At 46.7% G+C, this 20,294-nt stretch overlaps 1 protein-coding gene across 1 annotated transcript; it reads left to right on the plus strand.

The window, feature by feature from the left end:
* The first annotated feature begins 4,195 nt into the window (after positions 1-4,195).
* LOC144161547 (uncharacterized) lies at positions 4,196-5,450 on the plus strand. Its single transcript, XM_077692201.1, has one exon. The coding sequence runs from the start codon at positions 4,215-4,217 to the stop codon at positions 5,448-5,450; it is 1,236 nt and encodes a 411-aa protein (XP_077548327.1). The 5' UTR covers positions 4,196-4,214.
* The last annotated feature ends 14,844 nt before the right edge of the window (positions 5,451-20,294 follow it).

Below are 20,294 nucleotides of genomic sequence, written 5' to 3' on the forward strand. Positions count from 1 at the left end.
CGAATCAATCATTTTTTTTGCGTTTTATTTATTATGCTTAGGGGTTTCAAGTACTTACTGCAATCTCGTTACCAAATTATTTGCCGTGAGTGAAAAAGTCATGCTATTCCGCGATGCCTTTCATATCGCTATCGACTCTACATATTGCCGCGAACCATACATTGGGTTTGTTTATTCGTGTTTTGCTTTTACCGCCCGGCTGCGCCGGTCTGTGTTATCTCTGCGCCAAGGGAAGCGCGTGTTCCATTCTTTCTCTCTGTGCCGCATGTGTTATCTGTTGTGATAGGGAGAGCATTCCGATTTAACGTGAACTGCCCAGAATAATCTTCTTGGATCTACTATGTTCTCGATGTGAATCGACGTTTCGAGAACCACGCGCCCCGAAAGATAAAAAGCATGCAGTGCGGATGCCGAAGCATTCGATTCGACGACACTCGCCTGTGCAAGTCACTTTCTTGACCGCTGCTTCGCCACCTCTGTATTCTTTTGAGTTGTTAGGGGAGCACAAGTTCGCTCCAATAAATGTGTTTCTCATTCAAGACAATTGCATCGTCCTTGCCTTCGTGACATCTGGTGGAAGTGCTGGGTACGCACCCTTCATGCCCACTACAACCTCTGGAAGCCGCCAAGCCAGTCCAACAAGAGCCAGCCTCCGCCTGAAAGATTTACCACCCGAGTTCGGTCTACTACCGGAGAAGACGAACAAGAAAGACGTCGCAACCAGCACCATGCTCAACCAAGCAAATCCTCCTGTCGCTCTGCAGCAGCTACGGGAACCGCCATCATTCCGAGGAGCCCCCGCAGAAGACCTAGAAGAATGGTTGGAGAAACTGGAGCGCGTCCGGAAATTCAACAGGTGGGACGACGCAGAAACGTTCCGGCACGCTTTCTTTTACTTGGAAGATTCGGCTCGCACTTGGTTCGAGAACCACGAGAGCTCCTTGAGAAACTGGGCTCAGTTCAAAAGCGAGTTCACTAAGACCTTCACTACCGTGGTCTGAAACGAACGCGCAGCGCTTTTACTTCAAACTCGAACGCAGCACCCCAACGAAGGGGTAGTGATCTTTGTTGAGGAGATGAAGAGGTTGTTTCGACGTGCGGGTCCGGAGATGACAGAAGAAAAGAAACTAAGGTTTCTCATGCGAGGGGTAAAGCAGGAGCTTTTTGCTTGCCTTGTCCGCAATCCTCCCAAGACGGTGGCCGAATTCGCGTCTGAGGCGGCCGCGATGGAGAAGACGCTGGAAGTTCGAACGAGGCTGTACGATCGCCCTGTCAACGTGCTGGTTTCCGAGACGATCGGTGCCGGGGCTACAAGCTCCGACACACTGCGTGAGACCATCCGAGCAGTGGTGAGGGAGGAGCTTCGGAAGCTTTTTCCGACGACGCCGCAACCTCAAGTAGCTTCCCTTACTGACGTCATCCGCGAAGAGGTTCAACGCGCTTTGCGCACTTCTATGCCAACCGAGGCACCCCGCGAGCCACAGGCGATGACCTACTCCGCGGCTGTTCGTCGACCCCGCCCTGCTCCAACCCGCCTACAAGAAGCTCCACCGTACCGCCGTCCACTCTCGCCACCGTCCCCACTGTCGCCGCCGTCGACCGTACCGCCGTACACAGCCCAAACCCAGATGCCGAGGAAGACTGACGTTTGGCGAACGCCAGATCATCGTCCGCTGTGCTACCATTGCGTTGAGGCCGATCACATCTATCGTCACTGCCCGTACAGGAGACTCGGACTGCGTGGTTTCTCCGTCGACGCCCTACGCCCCGACCCGGTCAGCGCCCTACTGAGATCGACGAATACCTGTCCAACACCGACGGAGGACCAGCCCGCTCACACCGATCGCCGTCGCCCTACCCATACCAGTCGCCTAACTGCTGTAGCGATGCTGATTTCGCACGCGGAATGTCCCCCAGCCCACGCGGGAGAAACTAAAAGCAGCCACTTCTGGAGGTGAAGTGGCTCTACGGCGAAAAACTGGAAACCCTCCAACGACGCAAGGACGCGCCGAAGACAGTGATTCACGACATGCCCTCATCGCGACGACCCGACCTAGCCCTGACGAGACTCCTGAACACGACGACAGCTACACAGCGCGACGCGTACCCGACCTGACCGTGACGTCCGTTGAGGAGACGACGACAACGACGATTCACAGTGCGCGACCATCAACACGAACAAGCAGAGATACGACGCCCCGACGAACCCGGAACTCGAGGACGACTGCATCTGACGTCAAGGTGTCCATCGACGGCTTTGACGTAGTCGCCCTCGTAGACACGGGAGCTGACTATTCGGTAATGAGCGATCCATTTGCGTCTAAACTGAAGAAAGTTATGACCAGATGGGACGGTCCGCACATACACACAGCAGGAGGCCACCTCGTGACGCCAAGTGGAACGTGAACATCGCGCGTAACCACAGACGGCACAACGTAGCCAACGGCGTTCGTAATTCTGCCTAACTGCTCCCGCGACGCAATTCTTGGAATGGACTTTTTGATGGACAACGGTGCAATAATCGATCTGCAGACCAAGTCAATAACTTTTTCCCCCAATCACTCCATGACGCCGGAACCTAACCCCGAACGACGTGCTTCTGTAAGGATTGCCGGTGATTATGTCACCCTGCCACCCCGCGCACGCTTGATGGTCGCAGGCTACTGTGAAGATGCTGCTCCTGACGTCGACGCTATCGTAGACACTGATCAAAGGGTGCTTCTCCACCGTGGTGTGTTGGTCGCAAGAGGCATTGCGCGCTTCAAGGAACACCAATCCCACATTTTGGTTACTAATTTCACCGAGGAGTACCAGCATTTAAACAAGGGCGCGAGAATTTCATTTCTCGAAGTAACGCAAGAAGCAAGTGACGTGATCGCGGTCGCCGACTTTGAACGCACACCCGTACAAACCTTCAAGCTCCCGCAGCCCTTCGACGTGAATCCGGCGCTACCGCGAGAACAACGGAACAAATTATTGGCTTTGCTGCGTCGCTATAGCCAATGTTTTTCGTCGTGCTCAAAACTACGTCAGACCCCTCTAGCGAAGCACCGAATAGTAACCGAAGATAGAGCCCGACTTACCCGACAGTCCCCGTACGGCGTCTCTTCACGCGAACGGGAAGCCATCCGGACTCAAGTCGACGACATGCTCAGCGACGACATTATACAGGCATCGAAAAGCCCCTGGGCTGCGCCCGTCGTACTCGTAAAGAAAAAAGACGGCAGATTAAGGTTTTATGTTGACTACCGGTGATTGAACAAGATCACCAAAAAGGACGTGTACCCCCTGCCACGAATCGACGACGCCCTCGGCCACCTCTGCCATGCGAGGTACTTCTCATCGATGGACCTGAAGACCGGCTACTGGCAAATTGAAGTGGACGAGAGAGATCGAGAGAAGACTGCATTCATAACCCCGGACGGCCTATACGAGTTCAAGGTAATGCCGTTTGGGCTGTGCACGGTACCAGCAACGTTCCAAAGAGTCATGGACACTGTGCTAGCTGGCCTGAAGTGGCACACCTGCCTCGTATACCTCGACCACATAGTGGTATTCGCCCGGACTTTCGACGAACACCTTGCAAGGTTGGAGTCTGTACTCGAGGCCATTCGTACGTCGGGGTTGACGCTGAAGCCTGAAAAGTGGCGTTTCGCATAAGGGGAACTCAAGTTCTTGGGCCACGTCGTCAACGCCGCGGGAGTCTTACCTGACCGGGCAAAAACTTCAGCCATTGCGAACTTCCCAAGGCCGAAAGACAAGAAGGGCGTGCGAAGATTTCTCGGGCTGTGCGCATACTACCAGCGCTTCGTCGCAAACTTCCCAGCCATTGCAGAGCCACTCACGCGCTTGACGAAAGATAGACCCCTTTCACCTGGGAAAACGACCAAGAAAATTCCCCCGCATTTCCCCGAGGGGGAGAATGTGAAAGTGCAAATGCACGGTTGTCGGCCCGCTTGCGGCGCTTGCGCTCGGCCCCCGCAGCCCACAGCCTTGCCGCCTTCTCTTCCATCTCTTCCATCGGGTTTGTAGTATCACGTGTACACCACGCAGTTATCAAGCCGCAATAACGCCGCTGAGTCGCCAACGCACGCCGCTGACGACGTAGTTTGAATGCGTTAAAGATATAAGGCGCGTCACTAACACTGATATCACCGTCGCGTCCGTGGCTTGGTGGGACTCTGCTTCCGGTAGCGCTAGCGAGCGGACGCAAGATGTCGAGCTCCCCAGTTGGAGCGGTCGTTGCGGCTTCGGGCCGCGGAAACAGGACAACGGAAAACGAAGCACAGGACTACCAGATAATTCTGCCTCAACTGCCATCAGGTCGGTTCGTTTTGAACACAGTATTCTTGCACGCTGACGTCAAAGCGAGGCCTTATCGAGTGGAAGATTTTCGAGACGGGCTCGCACGCTTGGAACTGCTCCCCGACGTGATAGCGTTGGGAGCGTTCCAAATGAATCACGTGCGGGCAGTAACATTCAAGGACGCCGAAAGTGCCAAAAAGTTGGTTGATTTTCGCGACGTAAAAGTAAAAGATCTTCGCTGCATGGTCATCGACCCGAACAACCAGGTGCTGCGAGTGAAAGTGCACTGGGTTCTTTATGGTGTGCCCGACGACATGGTGCGAGCCGCGTTTGCGCCGTACGGCGTAGTGACTGACGTCGCAAGAGACCGATGGCGTGTGTCTGGGTGCGGCGACAAGGGCTCGACAACGCGCCTTGTGTCGCTGAAACTCAAGGCAGGCGTCTCCCCCGACGACGTGCCCCACCAGCTCCGAATCGCCGGGGACAACGCACTCGTAGTCGTTCCGGGGCGTCTGCCGCTTTGTCTGCGGTGTCAGCGTTCTGGACACGTTCGACGGGAGTGTCGTGTTCCGCGCTGCACTCGTTGTCGTCGTTTTGGCCACGAGGCCTCACAGTGCGTGCAAACTTACGCCACTGTCGCCGGACCAGTGGGGTGTGACGACAAATCTGAGCACCTCATGGATGAAGCTGAAGCGGAAGAAGTCGCCGCTGGAGGAGGGGGAGACGAGCCAGCACCGATGCATGAGCTCAAGGACCTGCCGACGTGCAAGTCACCCGCCGTACAAGCTGGCATGGGCCAGGGAAAAGATAATGACCGGCCGGGCCTCAACACAGACGACTTATCACTGCCACCAGTGAACCAAGCTGCCCAAGGAGGAGCTATCCTGGAAACCGACCAAGCGGACGGTGGGAAGGAGTCTGACGATGACACCATCGATATGGACACGAGCAAGGAACTCGCTAGCAGCACCAGCGGAAAGCGTGGACGCGAGAGCAACGCCGACATGACAGAAAGCGACAACGCGGCTTCCGACGGTGCTGGTGCTGGGGCGGTGCTGGGGCGGCGTTCCACACAGAAGCCCAAGCGTAGCGTCCCCCCGGACAGGAGGGAGCCAGCGTCGACGCCGGCGACGACGCCGACGTAGTCGCGCGAGTGGTGTGCGCCGGTGGGCGAGTGAGCCAGCGTCGGTCATCCTTGTGTCTGAGACTCCAGGCCCGTAATTCAGTAGTGTATTCTGCGCTGCTTTTGAATCCACGCCCCGTACCCGTGGTGCTGTCTGTAGTGTATGGGGGGGGGGGCAGGACAACGTACGGATATTGTCGAGGTCGGAACAGGTGCCAAAATTGGTATGGGGCACATGACAGCTTCTATGTCATTTCGACGGTGCATTTGGCTGACTACAGCGATTCACTCCTCTTCCTGGCATAATGAAAGCACCATCCTGTCCACACGCTCATTAATGTAAATGGCAGCGAATCTCCTTTCAGCACTTAAGGTGGCAACAATCAACGTCAGGGGCCTGTCGTCAAAAAGGAGACAGTACCAGCTTAACCGCCTTTTTCTGGAAGACGATATCGACATAATCGCCGTTCAAGAGACGAAAATTGAAAGTCAGGAGCAAACGGACCGGATGGTGCAAACTTTCAGAGCACGATATAACGTTTGCGTGTCCCACTCGGTAGGCGCGTCAGCTGGATGTGCGCTTTTTCTGCGTAATACTGTGGGAATTTTTGAAGAAAGTGTCAGTGTTTGCGTACGCGGTCGCTTTATTGTGTGCGATTTTTTGTACTCGGAAATGGCATGGAGAGTGATTTGTGTATATGCGCCAAATAAGGAAGTGGATCGCCGCCTTTTTTTTTTAAGTTTGAAAGTGTATTTAAACTGCGTTAGGCACGTAATATTTCTTGGCGATTTCAACTGCGTCTGTTCGAGCGCTGATAGAGCAAAAAAACCGCCGACACATGATTTGAGTGCGATGGTTTTAAATAGCCTAGTGCATGAGTTTGGCCTGGAGGACGTCGCGTGTGTTCTGTCGAACATGAATGCACCACAGTACACACATTTTCAACGTGAAAGTCACGCAAGATTGGACAGAGTTTACGTATCACTGGGTCTTGTGCCTCTGTGCGAGGCCTACAACGTGAAACCGCTGTCCTTCAGCGCCCTAAAATAACATAAGTACTTCCCAAGGGAGCCATAATAGGCTCCTATTCAACCGCCTAAAAAGTCCATAAACATCACTTAAAAACGCCTTGAGGAAGTACAGAATACTCCATTTTGATCTCCTTAAATTCTCCCTAACATTTCTTAACACTCCCTAACTACCTCCTTTCTATCACCTAAAAACACCCTGTTTTGAGGAGGTAAACAAAACCTCCCTGTTCCATGTAGTAAAAAAACTCCTACAAGGAGGATCACTAGAGGACAGGCGAAAAAGAACCTCTAGGGAGTATATGGGTGGAAAAAAAGTTTAGAGTGTGCGCTGCGGTTTTACCCGACTGACACTTTCAACGGAAGCGTTATTAGCGACCCCACCAGCGACCGGCACCCAGCCGATAGTCAGCCGGTGTGTGTGCAATAGGATTACTGCAGACATGTTTTTCGCCTTTTTTATGTGGTTCATTGGACATGGCTTCCACAGGTTCTACAATGCGTTTATCTGTCTACAGCGGAGCGTGCGCTTGGGTCGCGACCGCTCGACGGAAAGGAGGTTTCCATTGAGTTGCCGTGCGTTAGTAATCGTCTGCTCGCAAAACTTTCCAATATAGCGTTGCATGTCTGTGCGCTTCATTTCTCGCCAGCGCGGTAGACGGTTTCTTTTGAGGCAGTGCGTGTCACACAATTCTTGCGAAAACTTTACTCGCAGGGTAGTATGTAATCAACAGTGTAAGTCTAGTATTGGAGGCGATATTTAAGCATTTCAACGAGTTTTGTCTAGCGTTATTGTCGTCTGCCATGAAGCGAGCATGCAAAGCTTGTGAAGGGAAGAGTTGAGACCGAAACAGCGTGACGCCAGAATCAGGGTGAAGACATAGAGTCCATGAAAGAAGCCAACGACTGTACAGAGCTTCGCCGAACAAGAGCTGTGAAGAGCACAGTGAAATAAACGAAACAAATTTGAAAAGCTGTGGTTGTTACTATTTCGTTCTTAGTAGCACGTGCCCAATTGGGTGACTTGCCCGGACTAACAAGCTGCATACAAGAACTACAGATCTGGCTGGGTCTCCCTTGCGGCACAAAAACACCTCGAGAAAGCTATGCCTCCTAAACAAAAAATCGAATTATTTTGGGTCCCGGCCAGTCGTCAATTTAGGGCAACGAATATGCTCATCAACAGGCCCGAGCGCTGAACTCCCTGGCCACCGGGGAGGAGGGAAGGGGGTGGCAACTGATTACCAGCTACACAGATATAGTCAAGTATTACAGGGATGGTAGGAAGACATTCCCACACCTCACCACTCCTCGACTAGAGCAGAACAAGCGATATACATTTAAATCCAGGCGGGCTCCTTTCCCCACCCCTGCCTCCATAATAAAATGTACAACAAATTGCCCTCAATGCAATGCACTAGGCACCCTCCAGCACGTCATAGGAGAGTCCAGTTTCTCCAAAGACCACCACCCTTCTACAGCCCTAAGTAATCCCTCTACTCTCCTCACCCCTGGCCAGCGATGGGAGATCTTTCTATCCAGCATCGCCCTGGAAGACCAACTTCAACTGATCCATAGGGGCCAGGCGGCCCTCGAACCATATGGAATCCGTGAAGAGGGAGCCACCCCAGTGAGCGCTTATCGCACTCCATTTGACAATAAAAGTTGTTTCCTCCTCCCGCTATTGGTAGCTTTGAGGAGCAAACGGGCTCGGTTTTTGAAAATTCACAAAACTGTGAATTTGAAAAGTAAAATCTGTAGAATAGTGCGTGCTGCGGGACACGTGAACGTGATGGCACACAAGAAGGACAGCTGCACACCAGTCACGCAAAACCCCGAATATAGGGAGGCTGTGTGTGTGCCAGTGTTCTTACTGACGAGTTCACTACGAAATAAGGCTCACTACGACAAGAAATCTACGCAATCACGGTATAGCAGAAAATAAGCCGGTCGAACTAATTTCAAAACTCATGCCGAAAGCCGAAGAAAAAACAGCGAGGAAATATACGTAAGTGCAATATATCATTCAAGAATTACCCCAAGAACAATTATGCGTTGTAATAAGTACCGCAAGTACAATGTATCAGTTTTTATTAAGCATCGCCAAGCTTTCACCCTCAAATCACTTAAGCAGACCTAAGTGCCCATAGTTAATTTCGTATCTGAAAGCGGACAGAGTGTTTGGATAACGCCGAGCAGCAATTACTTTGAATGCGGCGCATTTCCATCACCCGCTTTCTTTTTTTACCAGTCGGCCTTAGTCACGTGATTGCATTGGCTGCAGCAGGAATGGGCAGAAACTGCTTCTTGGGACGGCCAATTTCAAACAAACACCTCATAAGAACGTCAAGAATAACAAAATTAATGAACTTTTAAGTCAAATAAATACTAAAATAGAGGCACAATAAAGTAATGTAGTAGGATTTGCTTGCCCCCAGTAGCCACCAGTGCATCAGTGGAGCGAGAGAACGCAGTGAAAAAGCGTCCCGCCCTAGTCTCGCCTCCTTGGAACGCGCTGCCCTGGACCGGTTATGTCACCTTAATAGGGACCGGAAACTAGAGTTTGCTGTGCTACACTAGCGCCATTTTTTTGCCGTAGTGGCGGAAAACGGTAGTTGTGGACGAAAAAAAAAAGAACGTGCCACTGCTGTGGGCGAGATGACCACAGCAGTGGCATTTTGACTTTTGTTTTTTTGCGCGCGAGCGCTGTCTCTGCATCCCGCCAGTTTTTCCCGAGGCAGTAGGGCCCGAACGTTAATTACCTAATTTAGGTTAATTAGTTAGTTATTGATTGTCAGATTGGATTCAAAGTCAAAGTGATGTCACTACGGCTTGTGAGGTATCAAATTAAAGGTCTCGATGAGGGGAATCACGTGGGAGAAATTAAAAATTGCTTCCTGGTTATAGCGATGAGATAATCACGTGAGTCATAGATTGGGTTAGCAGTGAAAGTGATGCCAGCAGGGCTTGTGAGCTATAAAGGTCTCCATGAGGGTAATCATGGGTGACAAATTAAAAATTTGCCTTCTGGTTATAATCATGAGATAGTGACGTGAGTCATAGATAGGGTAAAACTAAAGGTAATGCCACTAGGACTTGTGAGGTATCAAATTAAAGGTCTCGATGAGGGGAATCACGTGGGAGAAATTAAAAATTGCTTCCTGGTGATGGTCTTGAGGAGATAACCTCGTGAGTCATAGATTGGGTTAGCAGTGAAAGTGATGCCAGTAGGGCTTGTGAGCTATCAAATTAAAGGTCTTGATGAGGGGAATCATAGGGGACAAAATAAAAATCGCTTCGTGGTTATAATCATGAGAAAGTCATGTGAGTCATAGCTTGGGTTAAAAGTCAAAGTGATGCCACTAGAGCTTGTGAGGTATCAAATTAAAGGTCTCGATCAGGGGAATCACGTGGGAAAAATTAAAAATTGCTTCCTGATAATAGTCACGAGATAACCATGTGTGTCATAGATTGGGTAGCAGTGAAACTGATGCCAGTAGGGCTTGTGAGGTATTCAAATTAAAGGTCTCGATGAGGGGAATCATGGGGGACAAATTAAAAATCGCTTCCTGGTTATAATCATGAGATATTCACGTGAGTTACAGATTGGGTTAAACGTCAAAGTGACGTCACTAGGGTTGTGAGGTATCAAATTAATGGTCTCGATGAGGGGAATCATGAGGGAAACATTAAAAATTGCTTCCTGGTTATAATCATGACATATTCACGTGATTCATAGATTGGGTAAAATTCAAAGTTATGTCACTAGGGCTTGTGAGGTATCAAATTAAAGGACTTGATGAGGGGAATCACGTAGGAGGAATTAAAAATTGCTTCCTGGTTATAGTCATGACAGAGTCACGGAGTCATAGATTGGGTTAAAAGTCAAACTGATGCGTATAGGGCTTGTGAGGTATCAAACTAAAGGAGTCGATTCGGGGAATCACGCAGATCAAATTAAATATTGCCTCGTGGCTATAGGCATGAGATAGTCACGTGAGTCATAGATTGGGTTAAAAGTCAAATTGATGCCACTCGGTTTGTGAGGTATCAAATTAAAGGTCTTGACGAGGACAATCACAGGGGACAAAATTAGAAACTGCATCTTGGTTATAGTCACGAGCTAGTCACGTGAGTCATGGATTCGGTAAAAATCAAAGTGATGCCGCTACGGCTTGTGTGGTATCAGATTAAATGACTCGATGAGGGGAATTACGTGAGACAAAAATAAATATTTCTTTCTGCTTATATTCATGAGATAGTTACGTGAGTCATAGATTGGGTTAAAGTCAAAGTGATGCCCTAGAGCTTGTTATCGCCCTCCCAAATGTAAAAAGAAAGTTGCACTTGCGAGAAAGGGCAGATTGTGCTAGGAATGTGTGTTCGCACTGGTAGTGAAAGCGACAATCCCATATTCGCACAATATCCCTGTATCACAAAATCCAAAGTCGGCCATGAGTCGTTCAGGGGAAACTCCTTTTTTAAGCTCGCCGCGAACAGAGTTTTTCAGTTTGTGCTTCGTTCAAGCTCCCGTATTCTAAGTAAATATTTTGTGCATCTTCAATTTTCCTTGGGACTTTCTGACTCGTTTCTGAATGGTAACAGGATGAGCTCTGCAGGCTGAGTTGTCGACGCAGCTCCGGGGCTTCTGAATAGGACGTTATCTACCGGGGCCTGATCGCGAAAGGCAGCCAGTGCTCTGACCGCACAATGGGCAGGGTCGTTTGCTTTCGCGAACAAAGGCTGTTTGGGTGTATTTTCACAAGAAATGAACACCTGTTCTTGATTCAGCATCAAGAAAACTATAAAGGAAGTCCGGCAACAAATGTTTTGAAAAGCTCATCAGCAGCCTTCGAAAAGCACGTCGAGTTTTTAATTGTTTGTTATCTTGTTTTTTATATTTTCGATATTTTTCTAAAAAAAACATAAAAAAAATTTTTTCACGCCCTTCACTATTTTATGGAAAATTACAACTCTACTCTGGTGGCATCTCCTTCCCATTCGAAATAACGGTTTTGTCTTAGATAAATGAACATATTCATTTGTTTTGCTTCTTCGTTACTTGTGGCTGATATGCGAATTGGAGCAACGTACGTAGCAGCACCAACACAATATTGTACCAGGATGGTAGATACATCTATGGTGCTTTACGTTTTTATGGTAGTAAACAAATATACACATGGCGAACCAGCGCACTTCGGAAGCCGTTTTACATCCCCTGTCAGTCTTACAGCAGTAACTGAAAATACTACCCGCTGCAGTGGCTCAGTTATGCTGCTGAGCCCGAGGACGCGGGTTTGACCCTGTTCGTGATCTCTGCTTTTCATATGGAGGAGAAAAAACGGCGATCGTATGTCGAGATTTCGCCGCGCGTAAACATGCCCAGGTATTAAAAAGTAATCCAGAGCCCTCGTGGGCCAGGTGCACAGCCGCGTCGCGTTAAACTCCCATAATTTGAATTTTGAACTCAAATAATAAAGAGGCCCTATATCTCGGTCCTTTCCTGCAAATGTCATCGAAAGACAGTAGTCTTCTGCCATCCGTGCCTGTAAAATCCAGCCAAGAAGACGGAGACACAAGTAAAGAAACAGACAGGACTATGCTGGACTAACAACTGAATTTTATGAAGAAAACAAGAACCTACCCCAAACACAAGCTGCGCATGGGCAGAACTCAACAAGTGATACTTATCGCTTCGTACATGACTAAAGATAAAGTTCGCGACGATGCATAAAATCGAACAACACGCAAACAAGAAAGTATCACAGATTACCCGCCAAGAAAATAAAATTCCTTGTCAGAAAGGCTCAAAGATGCAACGCTCATGCAGGCCTAGCTGGCCCAGTTTTCCGCGTTGCTTCATCACGTTTCCCCTACACTGGGCATCTTTCTTCGTGTACAACCTCCCTGCAAGCAACTTTTGACTTGTGTGAGTGTCATCGCTTTGACTCAGTGCCGTGTACGGTTTCTCGGCTTTTGCTTAAAGTTGAACTGCCCGCCACAGGAGGTGGTCGCCTTGTTTGGTTTGGTGGCACCTTCCCCTGGCCACTGGATACGGGTGTGCCGAATTTTGAAGTCAGAATATGGGCGCCAGGTTAGACTTCTTTACGAGTAGTTACGGTTGCTTTGTGGCAACGATGTGAATGTTTGGTCTGCTTCCCAGCGGTTTCGTGAGCATAGCCGCCTAGCTGGTACGTTAACGGAGTGCTACTGGTGTCAACGCCAAAGGAGTCTTCGCAACAAACGAAAAAACTTTTCGGCAAGGGGCTCTGTGACGTACCTACATGATGTTTCTGTCACGAAGCCCATTGACGACCTGCTAAAGAAAGGCCCAAAATTTAGTCTGGAACCTCATGTCAAAAACACGAGTTGCTGGCCACTATCCGAAATGTTGCGGAAAAAGTTCCTGCTGAAGAGAGAGGATGGTGTGTGTCCGAAGGTGTCGATGTCCTCAAGAGTGCTTAACGCCCACATCCTGACCGCAACGTGACGGACCTTCCTCCAGTTGTGACCTACTTCCGAGATCACAACTTGAGTCTGCTGAAGTCCGACAAAGAAGGTGGCTTGGTCGTTTTACCGAAGGGGACATTCAGCGAGAAGGCCAGAGACGCTATGAACAAGGACTTCAAGCCCACTTCTCTGAAACCAAGGAAAGTAAAAACGGCTGCCATGAAGCTACTAAAGGAGGTGAAACTTAAGGCCCTAGAAAAGTCCGTAAAGGCAAGAAAAGAGGATCAGCTGCGTGTGTTTTTCGGCAAAAATCCATAAGGTTAATTGCCCCCTGCGTTCCATCGTCACAGAAAACGGGAGCTTGCAGAAACTGTTGGGAAAATTTCTACCGTTCATGAACTCATAGAGGAGTCTGGCACCGTTGGCTTCCAGAACCAATGCGGCTTGAACAGTGATGCTTTCCTTGAATTGCTGTCATTTTATCTCTCCGCCACGTTTGTGAAATTCGATGACGAATTGTATGTCCAGATGAAGGGGGTGTGCATCGGCTCCTCAGCGCTCCTGTTTTGTGTCACATAATCTTAGCCAAGTTTCACCGTTTGCTGAAGCAATGTCCTAATGACGACAGGGTAGTAAAAAAATTTAGATACGTAGATGACTTTCTAGTTCTTTTAAACCTTTCACATAATTCAATTGAATTCAATTCAGTTCAGTTTATTTCAACATCAAGGATGTTTGGAGGCACAGACAAAAATCCATACAAAGGCTTGACAAAGGTCCGTGCCCCCTATATGGCATGGCACACAGTGGAGAGTAACAGGAGGCCGTGTACATATATTGGCAACAAAGCAATTACATGTTTTTCGCGTAGAGAAGCAAAGCGCCACTTTAGTAAAACAAAAAAAAAACGATAACAAAGAACAGAGACCGTAGTGTAGTTACTAGATCACAGTAAGGATTTTTGTTTGCACCAGGAGGTCAGTAAAGCATTCCATAATGTGTGACGCTAAGAATAATAGTTAATCCGGCATTACAGCAACATATAAATCTCATTGATAACAAAGGAGAAACAGATTACAATGAAAAAAAAAACAAAATATACAGGAGGTCTATGAGACCACTACAAAAACGCATTACGCAGATCTTTAAAAGAGAGTGTAACTATATCAGTTCCATGTTCACAATGAAATCGGTTGAGCTTTGAAGGGAGGCAAAATTTCAGCATTTGCTTTCCATAATTTGTGCGGCTCGTGTCAACTTGCCAGTGCTCAGGACTGCGGGTTGGATAAGAAATGACGTTTCTTCGTAGTTTCGCAATGTTCGGCCATTGTGCCAATGTTTCGGGTTGTTTCTGATGTAAAGTTCCGAGATAACAGTAATTGGGATACGAATTTTACATTGATAATTTTAAGGTCATGAAACACACTACTTGTATGGGATAGCGGAGGTACTTTATTTACAATTCGGATTACTCGTGTCTGCATAAGGAGTAGTTTTTCTATGTTTTGAAGAGTGGTAGTGCCCCACACTATTACGCCATAATTCAATAGAGATGAAAAGAGACCATTGTACAAAATGATATTAACAGATATCGGAAAATAAAAGTACTGTTTCCGCATACAGCCAGTCACAACAAATAATTTCCTGCTTAGGTAACTAATATGTTTATCCCAGGACATATGCTCTGAAAAGTATACACCTAAAGTTTTGAAATGCGCTACTATTTTGATTTCAGTACTATCTTTATGGATGGGAAGCAATGTGAAATTTTTATGTCGAGGGCGATATCGAATTGCCTTTGTTTTGTCTGTGTTGATCCTGAGATCATTCCTAAAGGGTCAATTATTAATGAGGAACAGGGTTTTGTTAGCATGCTCACTTAGGGTAATTCCGGATTTACCAGTGAAGAACAAACTCGTGTCGTCGGCATATATGATATATTTAACAGACTCATCAATGTTTGCTATTTCATTTATATACAAAATAAAAAGAAAAGCGCCAAGGATGCTCCCCTGTGGAACACCCGAAATTGCCTGTTTTGTTAGGGAGTGATTGCGGTAAATATCTACGACCTGGGAACGGTGCTGTAAATAGGAAGACATTTGGGAGAGGACATTACCATGGAAGCCATAGTGTTCGAGTTTAAGAATAAGAATACGGTGGTTTATCAGATCGAAAGCTTTGCTAAAATCGAGAAAAATACCCGGGGCCATGTTTTTGTTCTCAAAATTTTCGAGTATGTACTCTTTTTGCGCGAGGAGTGCTGATTCTGTCGACATATTTTTCCTAAAACCATAATGTGCCGGAGTTAAGATCGAGTAGCGATCTGAAAAAGAGAATAAACGCTTAAGAAGTATTTTTTCTTAGCCTTTTGAAAAGACAGGTAGAATATATATAGGGCGATAGTTCTAGAATTCGTTACGGTTGCCTTTTTTGAATGTTACAGTAACCCTAGCACGTTGCATGTTGTGCGGAAATATGAGGGTTAAGAAGCAGCCGTAATATATGTGTGCTAAACAGTTAGAAATCTTATCGATTACATGTTTGACTGGCTTTATTTGTAAACCGAAAGCATCTTCCGATTCGGTATTGCTTAATTCTGTAAAAACTCTTATAATTTCTTTTTCAACGCTTGGCTCCAAAAACATTGTGTGTTCATTGTAGGGTTTCATTAAAGATAAACGGCTGTCAGTCTTAGTGGATGTAAGGGCTACTGAGAGAAAGTGATCATTGAAAGCATTAGCCAAATCTACTCCAGATAATTCACTGCCATCCTTGGTAATTTTGTTGATAGGTTCTGGTGCGCGGATTAGTAAAGTATTCAGGTCTCTTCAAATGTCATCTGAACGCCCTGTTGATGAGCTGAAACGTTTTGTGTAGTATCAGTTTTTAGCAGTACGAAGTTCACTTGTAACATAATTTCTATATTTTTTGAATATCTCTAATGCATCAGGACACCTGTTTTTGATAAAATGTTTTAGAGTTTGTTCCTTTTCCTGATAAACTTAAGAATTTCATGAGTCACCCAGGGCTTTCGTGCTTCCTTGGATGGTGTATACGTTTTACGTGGGAAAGAAGCATAGTAAACGTCGGTAAATTTCGTCATAAAGATGTCATAAGCTACTTCAGGGTTTTGTTCGCGGAAAGCATCGTTCCAAGTTATATCTGCTACACGTTGTCGAAACAAAGATAAGGAATGAAGGTTGCTACGTCGGTATGTTGAATGGTACAAATTTTGATTTGCCTTAACAGTTTGTTGAATTGATATAAAAATCGGCAAGTGATCACTAATCGCGTATGCAATTACACCGCCTATCACACTACGGACATCAAAATTTGTAGTAAAAATATCGAGAAGTGTCTCGAAAATTTCAGTAATTCTAGTGAGCGAGGCTATTGCCTTATGGCAGAAATGAAGGTTTAGAATGGTCACAAGCTCATTCCGTAGATTATTCTCGCTTAGGAGGTTCATGTTGAGATCACCACCTAAAATTACGTGGAAATTGTGAGAGTTAACAAACTGAAGAAAAGAGTCTAAAAAGAAAATTAATTTAGAATCATCGCCACCTGGTGGACGGTAACAGGTAGAGAAAATATTCGAACCAGATTTTACAGTAACTATTTCATAATCAGGTGTAACAGAGGAATAGTCAGGCAACAGTTCACATTGAATTTCATTGGATATCATCATACACACACCACCTCCTCGTTTACCAACCCTGTTAATGTAGTAATATTTGTACTGAGGAATGTTGAAAACGTCACTGGTATATTCGAACGATGTTTCAGCGAACATTGCGACATCAAATATCATATCTACCTCATGAAAAAAGCTTTCAATAATATTGCATTTATTTCTACCAGACTGTAAGTTAACGTGGACGCAGCTCAGATGCGGCATAGGCTGATTCGTGATGTAACGCTTCAAATCTAGTATATCTTTTGGTTCTTGATGACAGGGGAACATCAGGAACAAGAAATAAAAAACATGTAACGAGGCATGTTCATACTATGCGCGCATATGGGCATGTGACCAGTTATTTTCAGTGGCGGTAGGCACATTTTCATGCTTATAAATGTTATCAGGCGTGCATCTTCAGCCGCGACAGTTCCAGAACTCGTTAATATAAAAACAAAAAGGCTTTTACCATGCCAGTCACTATTTGTGATGGGGGACAATTTTGAATCACGAGGCAGATTATCATTTCCCACGGACAAAGGGGCAGGTTCTATTCGAAAAATACCGCAAAGAAACGCAAAACCAGAGTACTGTGTTAAACGAAACCAACCACGTATTTTTTGTGCTGTGACGTAAGGTTGCGATGTAGTAGCAAAGTCATTACAAGCGTTCGCCGGTTACTAAAGTGTTTTTTCAAGGTCATGCTCATGATCTATAGTTAGTATAGCAGAGTTGTCCGATTTCTTTGCATGTATTTTTCCACCGCGGGTCCAGACATATTCCCAGCCAGTTGCCTTCTTCTCAGCTAGAGTCATTCCGAGAAGTTGTTTGAGGATGGGACAAAGGTGATCATTTATGAATACTGGTAAGCTTGAAGATTTCCCAAAGTCTTTATTGCTTAATCGTATTTTTCGTGACTTCTCGATGAGGTCATCCCTCTTTGGACGTCTTGCAAACTGTACCCCAATAGTATTGGGTTTCACTTTGGAGGGAACCCGATGACAGGATTCAATATCCTCTGGCGTCACGGGCACGTCAACGAGTGCTCCCAATTTGCAAACAATGTCTGTCACATTCTCATTTTCATTCTCCTCGATTTCTTTTTTTGGATGTTTTTGCTGCGGGAGTACTTCTCAGAGAGCAGCAGGAGGGACTCGGCTAACATTATCAGTGTAACGAGCGGTGGCACTTTTAAACAACACGGAAACACGCGTGCTCCACATTCACACGCGAGGGCATGTCCAGACCATTTTTGCAATTTTCTTCCTCGGGTGGCGCTGTTGAACGGCGCCAGCAGCGCCACCTGTCCCACGTTCGGGTCCCTATGATCAGCAAATAGCGTGAATTGCATTTTTAAAGTGCTTGAACTCCGCCTCGAAATATTATCATCAAGTTACGTGGGCGTCGCTACAGCTCGTGTTTCCCGAATTCTGCTCAATCACGGGCCTTCTCGAATAGCACCCGAGAAAGGACGTTAGGAACGCGTGGCAAATGATGAGCAGATGAATTGCTGTTTTGTGTAGTACAGTCACTTGAAAAAACTTGCGAGTTACTGGCGTTGCTAAAACGGGAAATCTCGCCCTTATTATCGTTTAGAAGGTGCCTTTGTGAAACATTTTTTGTAGACAAAGACATAAATACCTCTCACTCGCATAAATTAGACTGTGTTTAAGGGCAATTTACAAGAACTGGCAATCCGGCCGTCCACAAATATTTGCTCATGGTTCTAGGCATTCCGCTTGGGGTGCTGCTGTTTTGTTAGGAACAAACATGCAGACACATGTCGCATTAACAAGGCAAAATTAAACAACGTGTAAGTAGATGCATATTTACAATGAAGTAATCCACGGTTCCATAGACACGAGCGCGAGAGTCCGTCAAGCACGCAGACTTGCAATGCACACTGGAAAAAACAAAAAAGCACACGCAACAATAAAACCTCGACAGCAACCGTGACGTGCGTGACATGCATTCATCAGCTAAAATATTTTTACAGCCTTCGAAAAGAATACGTGCCGTCAAAGCATAGCAACGTTTTGTGGTGCGCTTTTAGGTGTTGTGAAGGTGATTCGTATAATTATTGGGTTGGTAACATTGACATTTCACGTGGAAAATGATATTAAAAATTTAGCGGTATGAGCACAAAAAAAAAGGTTTACTAACGTTTCGACTGGTCCGCCAGTTGAAACGTTAGTCATTTCTGTTTTTTGAGACGTGCACCGGACTATACTTTTTGATATTTTTTCTGGTATTCTCTGGTATTGATATTTTGATACCTTCCTTCTTCGACCCCTCCTCCCCCCCCACACACACACGCGCGCGCGCACACACACACATAATGACCATAGTTGGACATGTTTGTAGTATTCTGGAAGCCTCCGTTCTGTAAAATGCCTTTTAATTGGTGCATATTTTAAACTGAAACTGGGGGGGGGGTGATGCGGGACCGAGGACATTCAAATAGCATGGCCCAGACAATAAGTTGTGCTCTTTGTTAATGCCAATACTGTTTTCTCTTTTTTTATTTACAGTGACAGCGGTAGCCCCACGGAAACCTCACAGCTGTTCAAAACCATTAAAGCTGGCGTTTGTAAAGACTACTGCTTTTCCGCTGCATACGTAAGTGATAAACCAACCAAGGTCAGAACACGGTGGAGATTGCCATCTCGTACCTGAACCCCCCCGGCATATTTTATCGCCTACAAAGGCAGACAGGCGTACTGCTACCAACAGTGGGGCAATACAGGGGTCATAGATGCACTGTTCGCACATTAGCGAACGATTTATCAATCGGAATAAATGAGTTTTTGCAAATTTATTCTGTTCAATGCATCTGTCACGTCACACGTTCTAGGAAAGCATATGATCGGGCCAAAACTACCAGTCGCCTCGTGTTTATAATAGTGTGGTATAAAAGACATATTCCAGCTAGCGTGGTAAGTTAAAACATAGATACTCATTGACAATAAGTCTTATCTCATGTATCTTATTCCGTTTGCTCGGATCTCTGGATCGTATTCCACTTCTTACCTTCCTCAAACGTCGAATAGCCTGCTTGCACAAACATTATACCTTGCGATCCTCTCAGTTTACTTCGTACAGTTTATAAATGCAGCGTCTGTGCCACTGCGTACTTAAAACAAGACTAAACTGAGTTTCAAACGTTGCTTGATTGCGCACCAGATAAATTCGATGAAGGGAGAGGGGCCACCAGCTCTGCTGCTTCTCCAGCCTTGCACCCCGAGTGCAGGCTGCGGCAATTTTTTTTTCTACGGCTGGCCACAGAAGTGATGAATGTGTCATACTTACTGACACTCCTTTTTGAATTCACAACGGCCGCTCCTAATCAGCGTTCTACCCGTTTCCTGGCAATCGATGCTCGTACATCTTGTGCCTGTACAAGAGAGGGTACAGTGAAATTTCTGCAACAAAAGCACACAGAGCGGCTTGCACGAGACCTCTACACATCCTGCAGTCACACATCTATACACAGTTGCAGGAGAACACTTGGCTAGACGGTTGACTATAGGCTTCTGATCCCACAACATGTGCGGAGAGGCATTAGTGGAGAGAAAAAACGGTGCACCATTTTTCGCACTCAAACGCTCGATGAGTTGGCCCACAATAGCAGCGCAATAAATTGCTCTGTTTATGTTTCCCGTCTCCTAAAGCAGTCTCGAAAACAAAACCGAGATTTGGTTCATTCGA

The sequence above is a fragment of the Haemaphysalis longicornis genome, unplaced genomic scaffold, assembly GCF_048455015.1.
Source record: "Haemaphysalis longicornis isolate Haplotype H1 unplaced genomic scaffold, Haemaphysalis longicornis Haplotype H1 scaffold_12, whole genome shotgun sequence".
NCBI classification, from domain to species: Eukaryota; Metazoa; Arthropoda; class Arachnida; order Ixodida; family Ixodidae; genus Haemaphysalis; species Haemaphysalis longicornis.

Coding starts and splice junctions, on each gene's coding strand:
- LOC144161547 (XM_077692201.1), top strand. CDS start 4,215: ATGTCGAGCTCCCCAGTTGGAGCGGTCGTTGCGGCTTCGGGCCGCGGA.